Source organism: Physella acuta, unplaced genomic scaffold (genome assembly GCF_028476545.2).
Source record: "Physella acuta isolate Inbredline_101_S28 unplaced genomic scaffold, ASM2847654v3 ptg001262l, whole genome shotgun sequence".
NCBI lineage: Eukaryota > Metazoa > Mollusca > Gastropoda > Physidae > Physella > Physella acuta.
In genome coordinates, this window is record NW_026732777.1 from 85,024 (window position 1) to 97,763 (window position 12,740).

Consider the following 12,740-nt stretch of genomic DNA (forward strand, 5'->3'; position numbering starts at 1 on the left):
AGAGCTATTTTTAGATAACATAAGGAAATTGCGCTAAAATTGTCACTAGACTTTTTAATTACCTTGTTTTAATTTGTTCTGTTAAACCTGCTTCCACTTTCACTGTTCTGTTAGTATATTCTCAGAAAAAAACATAGCTAATTTTTAGCGCAATTTCCATTCTGGAGAATTGCGTTTATTAACCCGTCATTTCTGGATGTATGAATGTGTGTCCACAGCTTTAAGTCGTATCTCCTCCTCAACGAAGCAATATCGAGGACTAGTTCTAAAAGCAATTATGTTAAGCAAGTTACCAGGATGATAGTGGGCCAAAAAAATTCCGGGTTTCTTTCATGGATTTCCCGGAAAAGCCAAAAAACCTCAAAAAAATGCAGTTTTTTACCCTTATCTCGGCAACCAGACCACTTAGCGACTTGAAAATTTACCAATCGATTCCTGCCATAATTTAGAACAATATTGCCGAAGAAAGTTTTCAAAAATATCCTTTCGTTCGGTCACAAAAAAATTTTTGAATTAATTAAAATTTGGACCGAATTAGTAGGCATGTTTATCCAACCACACCACACGCGTCATCACGTTCAATAGCTGCGCCATCACGTTCAATGGCTGCGTCATCACGTTCAGTAGCTAGGCGCGCAATGGTTTTTAGTCATGTAACTCTATTGTAAATAAAACATGTATTTTAACCAATGGTTTTACTAACCCTGCTCTTGATTTACACTACGACAGAGCTATTTTTAGATAACATAAGGAAATTGCGCTAAAATTGTCACTAGACTTTTTAATTACCTTGTTTTAATTTGTTCTGTTAAACCTGCTTCCACTTTCACTGTTCTGTTAGTATATTCTCATAAAAAAAACATAGCTAATTTTTAAAAATTTGTTCTGTTAAACCGTAGCATTTTTTTATTTACCATCAGTACTTGGACATTTAAAATTTACTCTGTTAGACTTCAAGTTTTTAATTAACCTGCATCTGTTAAACATATATTTTGGTTTTGTTCCATTAACCTTGTTTTTCAATCACCCTTCACAGCTTTTGGCCATTATTGTCTCCAAGTCTGGCTCCACAAAAGGATTTGCCAAACAACTTGGTTGGCAGGAGAACATCACAAGACTTCTAGCACTAGAAAGGAGACGCGCCTTCAGCTTGGTTGGCGCCGCTACCACTCTCCCCAACAGCACCATCAAGGGCAGCGCCAGCAACATCAGCGAAGACTCTGGTACACAGAACATGCCAGGTTTTCGCCCGCATCTCTCCCACTCGTCATCCATCTCTTCCTCGTCAGCATACGACACGACGTCAGTGACAGCCACCATCAGGTCGTGCGAGTCTGCTGACCCCACCGCCCCAGATGCCATCTCAGAAGTTTCTTCAACAGAACTTAACATTCCGAACACATCTCTTCCAGTTCTTCCAGAGTCTTTCAGCCCTGATCAGAATAACAGTGCTTCACCAGATACAATAGGTAGCTGTTTTAGTCTTTTTGTATAGTTTCTGTTTGCATAAATATTGTCACACTTATATAGTGCTTAACTAGATACAATAGGTAGCTATTTTAGTCTTACTGTGTAGTTTCTGTTTGTATAAATATTGTCACACTTATATAGTGCTTAACTAGATACAATAGGTAGCTGTTTTAGTCTTACTGTGTAGTTTCTGTTTGTATAAATATTTTCACACTTATATAGTGCTTAACTAGATACAATAGGTAGCTGTTTTAGTCTTACTGTGTAGTTTCTGTTTGTATAAATATTGTCACACTTATATAGTGCTTAACTAGATACAATAGGTAGCTGTTTTAATCTTACTGTGTAGTTTCTGTTTGTGTAAATATTGTCACACTTTTATTATTATAGTGCTTCACATGATACAATAGGTAGCTGTCTTAATATTACTGTATAGATTTTATTTGTGTAAATCTTGTAACAATTTTATAGTGCTAAACTAGATACAATAAGTAGCTGTCTTAATCTTCTTGTATAGATTTTGTTTGTATAAATATTGTCACACTTTTATAGTGCTTCACCAGACACAATTAGTAGTTGTTTTGATTTTACTGTATAGATTTTGTGTAAATATTGAAACACTTGTATAGCGCATCATCAGATACAATAGATAGCTGTCTTAAATATTTTGTAGAGTTTTGCTTGTATAATATGTTAACTCAGAGTGTATTACCACTGGTATTATATACTTGGTAGATGTCTTAAATATTTTGTAGAGATGTGGGTGTATAAATGTTTTATTTTAACTTTTCTTGTGCAGCTCTAGAAAGTATTGATAATTTAACATTCTTGTTTAGGCTTTCAATATATAAATATTAAAACCCTTTTCTAGCGCATCATCAGACACAATAGGTAGCTGTTTTGGGTATATAAATATTTTAACTACTGCATTACAGCTGGCTGTAGAAGTAGTTTCCTGTATTTTTAAAATAAATCTCTAAAATATTCTTAAATTTAAAAATATTGTTTTAGAGTCACCAACAAGGCCAACTGTCCTCCCCTTCCACCCATCATCCACCATCAAACCCATCCGCAAGCCCAGCGAGACGGATGATGTTATAGCCAGCATGCTAGAGGAGCCCACGCCCAACACACCCTTGTATATAAAGAGAAACTTTTACGACATGGAGACCCCTGATGTAGATGAGGGAGAAGGTTTGTTTGGAACAATTTTTGTACTTGTCTGAGGAACTACTTACACTGTGTAAAACAATAGGTAGTGATAAAAAAAACACGTTTTTCAGTAATTTCTAATCTAAATTGGGATGACAAAAATCCTAATCACCGTTCATCACACAAATGAAAATGCTGAAGATTTATCCAACAGCTTGCTTTATCTCTATACTGAGTAAAAAAAATTTTTAGATTATAATTACATTTTGGTAGTAATTTTATAATTTATATTGTTCCTGCAATATGATGTTTTTTTAACTTACCGTCATTTCGTGTCTATATTATGAAAATATGCTGGGTTTTTTTTAAAATTCAGTAAGTAATTGAAGCAACTATTTCCATAATAATTGTGTAATTAGCTTTCTAAAATTACTTTTGACTATTAAAATAGACAGTCCTCATGCTTGCAGATATCCAGCAAGGTAGCAGAAGTTCAAGTGCTAGTGTGGAAGATCTCCTCCGAGACACATCGTCCTGTGGTGGGGACGTCTCAGCTAATGTCAGCAACATCTCTGTGTCATCATCGCCTTTTGAAGGTGACGACAGCGCTCTCGGCAACTCCCAGTCCTCTATTGCGTCTCTGGGAAATTCCACTGGCTTGAATGACAGTTTAAGGAATTCCCAAAACCTTAACGACAGCTTAAGGAATTCCCAAAGTTTGAATGCTAGCTTGAAGAATTCCCAGCAAACTGATGAGTGGAGGAGGTTCTCTGCTGACAATATTCTAGAAGGACTGGATGATTCTAGACGAGCTTCAACAGTCCTGCAGGGAGAAACTTTCAGAAAGGTAACACTTTGATGTGCATCACTGAAAAATTGTAGATGCTGCTGACTTTTATTTGAGTCGTCCTGTTGATGTATCCTGTTGTTATCATGTGGTATTGGGATGGCATGGCCTAGCAGTAGAGTGCTAGACTGCTAACCCGAAACTCTTGACTTTAAATCCGGGTTCAAACCAGTGGAACATCCTTGAGTCGACCCAGCTCTGATGAGTACCTATCTCATGTAAGGTAAAGCAAAGGTGGTTGGGCATAGTGCTGACCACATTATCATACTTCACATGCAGAGGTCTCTGAAACAGATGAACCCTACATCATCTGCACGATGTGTCTTGGGCACGAACAGAAAAAGATGATGATGATGTCATGTGGTAAAACAGCCTTCCCATCTGTATTCATAGATACTGCATCATACTGTTGTATGGCTTAGGACACCATTTTAATGATAGATCAGTATGGTTATTCAAAATTTAAAAACCTGAGTAAAAATTAACATCGGGTTAAATTAATAGGATATAAAAGTGTCCTGGGTACTGGAGTAGAAACTGGGAAACTAAAGGCATAATGCTTACCGCACTATTCCTTGAGTTGTCATAGAAACTGATGCTTTTTACCTCAGCTGCCCAATAAACTATCTGGTCTTAAAGACATCCTTCAATACATACAGTACTATAGGGACCTGAAGTAATTTGGGGAAATTAATTTTGGCTGGACAATGTACTGGCAGCCACAATTCCTTCATAGAACACAGGATACTGTACTTTACATGTGTTGATTTAAAGAGAATTTTAACTTCATTAAATAAAGTATCTCTCATGTGTTTCTGTGGGATAGTGTGGTTGGGGCTGAGATCATTAAGGAAAGTTAAACTGACCACACAATCCCTTCATATGCCAAAGTCTCTTAATTCTAGTAAGCTCTACACTTCCCTTATCAAGTGTCCGGTTCATACGGCTATCTTTACTTTACCTGTCATTTGTGTTCATTTGTGTTCACTTTTCACCTGTGTCCCCAGGTACTGGATCACATAGGTGTCCAGCTGACTGATGCCCTGGAACAAAGGGAAGAACTCTGCCAGAACATCCTCATCATTCTCTGGTCCATCATGTGGAAGGGGATAGATGGCTCCAGTATTGAAGTATGGAAGGTTGGTCATGTTTTTCAATGCTTTGATCTACATCATGAGTTAATTAATAATCAGTATTTGTTTTTTTTAATGTGTGTATGGAGAGGCTAGTCTTGCTAGTGCATGAGAACTCACTAATTGAGTTTTAAAAAACTGTCTAAAGAAAAAACAAGAAATTCACTTTCTTGGGTATTTCTTTGTTACATATATGATAAAAAAACTAATACCTGTCCCAGGTTACAGGTTCATTTATTATAATTGGTCAAAAAACTTGCACCAGACAGATCAGTAATGCATTTAAACACTCCTGTATCTGGTGCTTTAACTTAAACTTAAATATACCTCACAAAAATTTATCGTAACATAATCACAGCAATAACAACAAATATTACATAACCATAATTTTACCATATCATCAGCCAAACTATAAAAACAACAGCTATTAATTCAATTGTAGCAAACTTCTAACTTTACAATCTCTTTAAGTTTAGCATAGTCTTTGACCACATAGAGCTTAACATTTATCATAGCTTTAACTCATGCCAACTCTGCTGTACTCACAGGAAAGGCTTCAGGTATTCACCTGGATAGACGAGCTAGGTGACTCCCACGAGCTGATCCGCCCACCTGTGGAAATCAAGCGGCGCCTGCTGGAGATGCTGCTCCACAACTGTACGTCTGACATACGGTCTGCAGGGTCACAGCCACCAATCAACTTGTCTGAAAATGCCGTCCAGCTCATCCGATTGGTTCAGGGATTTGTTACTAAAGAGGATCTCTCTGCTGATGTCTTTTCAAATAGGGTAAAAAATATAGCCTAATTTTTTATTTATTTATTTTTGTGTGTAAGAAATTGAGTTTTAATTCATAGAGTTATGTCTATGTGATTTGTTTAGTTTAATTTAGTTTTAACTAATTTGTTTTGTTTTAATTATATTTTAATGTGAAAAATTTGTTTTTACTTTATATCAAAAGCCTTTACTGGAATCTATTTCATGTACATATTCATAACTTATTATTTATGCAATAAAATACTTTTTTTTTGCAATATACATTTATATGTATGAAAAAGTATTGTTAAAACTAGTTTACTAAACTAATTGTTTTGCATTTGTAATTGTTTCAGTATTATAAAATATTTCAATATTGTAAAATGTATGCAACATAACAGAAATTCTATTTACAGCAGTTAGTAAGCAGAAGCGTGTTTTATTTATTTTTTTATGTACCTGTTTTAGTCTAGTCAGCTTTAATTTATTTTTGTACCTGTCCACAGCTCCTAGAAGATGTGATGTCACTCCTTGATGCCCTGGGGGTGTGGGGGACTGAAGCCCAGGTGGCGTGGACTGAGATGGTACACAGGGGCTTCTGTATTCTGCTGGCTTTTTCTAAACAGCCTGATCTAGGGGTAAGGACATTTTTTAATATTCAAATAAAACCTATTTTCTGTGACATTTTTCATTACAACAGTTAGTATTGTGTTGGTAAAAGTAATGTCTTTTGTATCTTCCACCACTGGTGATAAAACCAAATGTTGCATAGTTCAAATACATTGTAGCTGTAGTTATTTATTAATAATTCATACTAGCTGATTTTGTAATCAATATCACCAAAATAATACAGTTGTTATAGGGTTAAATATTTAGGTGGACATTTTCTCTGGGAAAATTTTTTTTTTCTGAATTTATTTGTCTACCCTATCTTCTCTGAGTACAATTAGTTGATATTAATCAAACAATGAATTTGTAAAGTACTCAATATAGACCATACAGTGCACCTTTTGTGTTCCTATTACAATAGAACATACTAATTCTACAACATATTCTATAAGAGTACTGTGAGATTAAGAAGAATAAACGTAATATTTTATTTTAAAGAGGAGCTCAAGTTAGATCAGATGCCTGAAGAAGCTGACATAAGAAACACATTGTGTGTTGTGTCAACATTTGTGATATCAGCTACAACAAAGTACCCTGTGTTACCGTGCATGTGTTCTATCATTAATCTGTGTTCTGTTGCAGCTTGTATCATCAGCCACTGTGAAGCTTCACTCTCTGGTCCAGACCAAACTCATCAGCAGCTCAGCTGAGGCTTCTTACATCTTGGGGGTGCTCAACTCTATGGTCATGAAGGCTATAGAAGGTAATGTGGTCAGTTTGTGGTCATGTTAGTGGTCATGTTAGAATCCTCTTACATCCTGGGGGTGCTCAACTCTATGGTCATGAAGGCTATAGAAGGTAATGTGGTCAGTTTGTGGTCATGTTAGTGGTCATGTTAGAATCCTCTTACATCCTGGGGGTGCTCAACTCTATGGTCATGAAGGCTATAGAAGGTAATGTGGTCAATGTGTGGTCATATTAGAATCTTACTCAAATATCTATGTACGTGAAGGCTATGGAAGATAATGTGGTCATGTTAGTTTCAAATCTAAAATCGTGCAAGGATAATGGGGTTCATCTGTGGTCATTATGTGGTCAGCAGTTTACTCTCATCTCAAGTGTCATGAAGATATTTCATTAATATATCCACTTACAAATTTTCATACATTTTTCAAAATGAAAATGTTTGAATGTATCAACATACATATATAATATTCTTCATTGTGATTTACATTACCTTTTAACCCTTCAACTTTGACCCTCATAATTCCCTGATTTATAAAGTTCTATTATGTGTTTCCAGAAAACTCAGACAACTACTCCTACTTGATGCCTGTCCTAAGGGCTCTCATTGAGAAGGGGAAAGAACTCCTGACCATCAGTATTAATCTCCCCCACCTGCCAAAGTCCTCAATGAGCCAAACTTTCTTTGATGATTTCAAGACTTATGTCTACAGTGAAGAGTGGCAGACTTTCATCAACAACTATGTGAGTTCATACACTGGATTAGAAATATTAAAAAAATAATTAGCTTTTATTGATTAGCCATACATTTCTATATTTGGTAGAATATATCAGCTTTTAAGTTTTTCAATTTTAATATAGGGTTAAAGTTTGACTTTTACTATACTATCGTTCACCTTCCCATTATTAAGTAAAAAAAAAAAAATTTTTTTTTTTGTAAAAAAATGTTAAACTTTTTTTTACTTAATAATAGGAAGGTGAAATTGGGTTCACCTGTCACATTGATCTCATTGTGTGATGGATAGTTTGGTCTTCCCATATTACATCACTGGTTTGTTTACATAGATCTGAGGTCTGGTCCCAGACCTATTAGTGAGTGTGATCCACCTATGATCCACCCATGTAATTTCACCATTCACTTTGCCCAGGTCCGGCCCCAGATGACCCACTTCATTGAGAGCAACTTTGAAGAGGGGGTCGTGTTCATGGCAGATTTCTGGTCAGAGTGTCGCGAGGACATGATGATGAACCACCACAAGCACAACAGGGAGATAGGGGAGAGCAGGCTTAAGTTTAAGGTAAGACAACCTTTGTTGCTGCACTTGTCAGCATAGCAAAATTAACTCCCTTGAACCACCACAAACACAACAGTGAGATAGGGGAGAGCAGGCTTAAGTTTAAGGTAGGACAACCTTTGTTGCTGCATTTGTCAGCATAGCAAAATTAACTCCCTTGAACGACCACAAGCACAACAGGGGAGAGCAGGCTTAAGTTTAAGGTAGGACAACCTTTGTTGCTGCATTTGTCAGCATAGCAAAATTAACTCCCTTGAACCAATACAAGCACAATAGGGGAGAGCAGGCTTAAGTTTAAGGTAGGACAACCTTTGTTGCTGCATTTGTCAGCATAGCAAAATTAACTCCCTTGAACCAATACAAGCACAATAGGGGAGAGCAGGCTTAAGTTTAAGGTAGGACAACCTTTGTTGCTGCTTTTGTCAGCATAGCAAAATTAACTCCCTTGAACCAATACAAGCACAATAGGGGAGAGCAGGCTTAAGTTTAAGGTAGGACAACCTTTGTTGCTGCATTTGTCAGCATAGCAAAATTAACTCCCTTGAACCAATACAAGCACAATAGGGGAGAGCAGGCTTAAGTTTAAGGTAGGACAACCTTTGTTGCTGCTTTTGTCAGCATAGCAAAATTAACTCCCTTGAACGACCACAAGCACAACAGGGGAGAGCAGGCTTAAATTTAAGGTAGGACAACCTTTGTTGCTGCTTTTGTCAGCATAGCAAAATTAACTCCCTTTGAACCACCACAAGCACAACAGAGATAATAGAAAGCAGGCTTAAGTTTAAGGTAAGACAACCTTTGTTGTTGCATTTGTCAGCATAGCAAAATTAACTCCCTTGAACCACCACAAGCACAACAGGGGAGAGCAGGCTTAAATTTAAGGTAGGACAACCTGTGTTGCTGCATTTGTCCGCATAGCAAAAATTAACTCCCTTGAACCACAACAAGCACAACAGGGGAAAGCAGGCTTAAGTTTAAGGTAGATCAACATTGGTTTCTGCATTTCTCAGCATAGCAAAATTAACTCCCTTGAACCACCACAAGCACAACAAGGGAGAGCAGGCTTAAATTTAAGGTAGGACAACCTGTGTTGCTGCATTTGTCCGCATAGCAAAAATTAACTCCCTTGAACCACAACAAGCACAACAGGGGAAAGCAGGCTTAAGTTTAAGGTAGATCAACATTGGTTTCTGCATTTCTCAGCATAGCAAAATTAACTCCCTTGAACCACCACAAACACAACAGAGAGATAATATAAAGCAGGCTTAAATTTAAGAGAGGACAGACTTGGTACATAACTTGTTGCTGTACTTGTCAGCATAGCACTGTGATAATATTTATCTCATTTAACACTTAATAACTTAACTCCCTTAAACCTCCACAAACACAAAAGGGAGATAATAGAAAACAGGTTAAAGTTTAAGGTTGGGCAGGCTTAATTCATGTATTGTTGCTGCACTTGTCAGCATAATACACTAGTCTTCCTTGTGATAAGTTATCTGCCCTTTGACACCATAATAAAAAAGCCAAGCATATAACTTACCTCCCTTGATACAATAAACCCGGAACTATTATTATTATTATCACCTGACAAAAGAATACATGATAAATTATCCTCCCAATATACAGTATAAATAGAGCCATCCCTCTGATCATTTACCATCTGATACAGAAGACCAAGGACAGTAATAAATTATCTCTCCCAGCCATAGACTATTTCTGTAACCACCTTCATGATAACTTACCTCCCCTTTACACAGTAGTCCGAGAATTAATTTCAACTTACTTCCCCTTGACACAATAGCTTATTGTATCAACTTACCCCCCAGAACCAGATCGAGGAAGTTTACCGTAAGAAAGCTGACCATGAGAACAGAAGGTTCCAGAACATGATGGCCCAGCAAAAGAACCATCATCTGTTTGCCCTAAGACAGTGGCGTGCAACCAAGAGGTTCTTCACTGGAGAGAGGGGAGCCTGGAAAGACAAGTATGTGTCATTTTACTAGGCTCAGTTTTCTAGTGGGATCATGTGGAGTAAAATTGTTTTATTGGCCTGTTTTAATATTTGGTGGTTGGGAGTTATTGTGTGGGGTAAAATAACATACTTTCCAAGCTTAGACAGAATTAATTGACAACCACAGAACAGGTAATTCATACAATATTTCTTTGAAAAATTCAGTTGAGATGAAAATGAATTGATAGTCATAGATATTAATTTAAGATAACAGTTTATATATAGTATATGGTAGTTAGATGATACCAAAACTGAAATGATATCCTTGTAAAGCCTTGCAATATTTGAGGTATAGCTAGCATTTGACTAGATAAAATTATTCAATTTGTAAAGATTGTATGCCACACCTGTATGCTTGTGTTGGACAACAAGGTGTGATCAAAGTTCTTTGATGCATCTCATGGCTCTCTCTTAGCCCTGTGATAGAACCCAATATTTGAAGTATAGATAGCATTAGTCTAGAACTCCTGAGTGTGTGAAGATTGTATGCCACACCTGTATGCTTGTGTTGGACAATAAGATGTGATCAAATTTTTTTATTCATTTCGTTGCTCTTTCAGTCTCTGATAGAGCCCAATTTTTGACGAGTTCACACATGTTTATGGAAAATAAATAAAATACTATTTAGCTAATGTTTTAAATTGAAGATGTCAATTGTAAATAAATGAGGAATTACATCTTAAATGGATGTAATTCTAAAACAATAAAATGAATCTATGAACATATGTAGTTATAAATGGTAGAGCTGACACCACTTTGTATCTAAAATGTCACAGAAACAGATATGTGTTAGCACTCTGTGCTCAATGTTTGTTCTTGTCTTGTTGTCCAGGAACCAGCAGGAAGTCCACTGGAAACTGTCCAACCAGGAAAACTTCCAGCGCATGAAAGTCAAGCTGACCCAGAACTACAACTTTGACAGCCATCTTAACGCCAGCCTTCTCAGGGATAATGTTGGTGGGTTCATCTTCAGCAGACTTACATATTTTTTTCTAGTTAGTTATGGATACAGCTCTAATGCATTAGAAAACACAGATTAAAAAATTATGAGGGAATTAATGCATTGCAGCTGATTGAGTATTATCATCTGTGTTAGTGCCATGTCTATCAAGACTGAAGTACAGATAATACTATTGTAACAACAGGATCTAAAGCCTCATCTTATCATCTATAATTTCTATTATTATTATTTCTGTTCTATTATTAGCAGTGAAAAAAAAAGTTTCTCTTGTTTAGAAAAGTTATTAGAAAAAAAAACTCAAAATGTTGATACAGGCTTATTTATTCAGCTGAAAACAACTATTACGCAGCTATAGTCATTGTTAACACTTTGTTTAATGGTAGTTTTTGTGTAAAGTTTCTCTGAAATAGCAAAAGTATGATTGTAGGTTGGATAGATACAATCACCTCCACACAGGAGGGGCTATAATTTCTATAATCAGCTTTGTTAAATGCTAATTCTTGTATAGAAAAGTTTATGTCAAACTCCCCATTATGTGTTTGTAGGTGTGCTAGGTAGTCACCTCCATATAGCCTGAAGCTCAAACTTCACAACTACAATACCTGTAATCAGCTTTCTATAGAAAAACTTATGTGACATACCAAATAAGTGATTGTAGGTGTGATAGACACAGACACCTCCATTAAGCATGATCTCCACATTCACAATTTCTGAAACCAGCTTTATATAGAAAAAAAATGTGTTTTTAGTTTTGTATAGAAAAGCTTATGTGAAATACCATATAATACCAAATATGTGATTGTAGGTGTGATAGACACATATACCTCCATATATAGCATGAAAATCCACAACTACAATACCTGTGATCAGCTTTGAGTAGAAAAACCTATGTAACATAACCAAATATGATATTGTAGGTGTGATAGACACAGACACCTCTATCCAACTGGAGGAGCTGAAGAAAGTAAAAGATGCTCTGGTCTCTAAGGAAAACATTGCTGATGACACACTGGGGGATGAGGAGTGGAGTGCCATATCTGCCTCCAGGTTAGCAAGTTTAGTTTGTTTTATAGTCCGGCAGTTTAAAAACATTTATCTGTGTCACGCAATAATTTACTCAGTGCTAATAGCTAGAACTGTAATGTCTTGATTTTGTTGTTAGTTTTATATTTATTTTTGTTTTTTATTTCTAAAGAAAATACAAAATTTTTGTTCCGATTAATAATTTTAGACTTATAAAATAGTGACTGCATGGTCACACTTTGATACAAGAGTACTCATGTGTAGTGAAAATAAAATCAGTAATATCAGTTTCAAAGTTAAACAAATAGAATTGTTTCAAAATTGAACATAAGTATAGTTTCAAAACACAATGTTGATTATAGAACCTCTCTGTTTCTATTGGACATTTTCTACAATGCCCAGGTACCCATTAGAGTTGAATGAAATCATTTATCCTGTATTTATTTTAACTTAACTAGCATGATGAGTATTTAAGCTTGACCAATCAACAGTAATCAGTAATAAAGGCATGTGACCAAAACCTCCCTCCCACACATCCATATAATGTTTTGTGTGTATTTTATCTGTGGCACCACCTGTTGTTAAATTGACTTGACTTTCCTTCCAGTGCCAACATGGAAGAGTTCTTGTATTTTATCTGTGGCGCCACCTGTTGTTAAATGTCTTGACTTTCCATCCAGCGCCAATATAGAAGAGTTCTTGTATTGTATCAGTGGCGCCACCTGTTGTTAAATTGA

General features: G+C 36.2%; 1 protein-coding gene across 1 annotated transcript in view; it reads left to right on the plus strand.

The window, feature by feature from the left end:
- Positions 1 to 12,740, plus strand: part of LOC131957751 (neurobeachin-like protein 1) — a 52,505-nt gene that overhangs the window by 18,637 nt on the left and 21,128 nt on the right. Inside the window, exons 32-43 of the mRNA XM_059322513.1 lie at positions 1,037 to 1,469; positions 2,482 to 2,664; positions 3,093 to 3,469; positions 4,477 to 4,608; positions 5,151 to 5,390; positions 5,864 to 5,995; positions 6,609 to 6,729; positions 7,270 to 7,454; positions 7,859 to 8,008; positions 9,835 to 9,992; positions 10,852 to 10,976; positions 11,898 to 12,027. Of these exons, the coding sequence (XP_059178496.1) occupies positions 1,037 to 1,469; positions 2,482 to 2,664; positions 3,093 to 3,469; positions 4,477 to 4,608; positions 5,151 to 5,390; positions 5,864 to 5,995; positions 6,609 to 6,729; positions 7,270 to 7,454; positions 7,859 to 8,008; positions 9,835 to 9,992; positions 10,852 to 10,976; positions 11,898 to 12,027 (2,366 nt within the window). The remainder of the gene's footprint in view (positions 1 to 1,036; positions 1,470 to 2,481; positions 2,665 to 3,092; positions 3,470 to 4,476; positions 4,609 to 5,150; positions 5,391 to 5,863; positions 5,996 to 6,608; positions 6,730 to 7,269; positions 7,455 to 7,858; positions 8,009 to 9,834; positions 9,993 to 10,851; positions 10,977 to 11,897; positions 12,028 to 12,740) is intronic.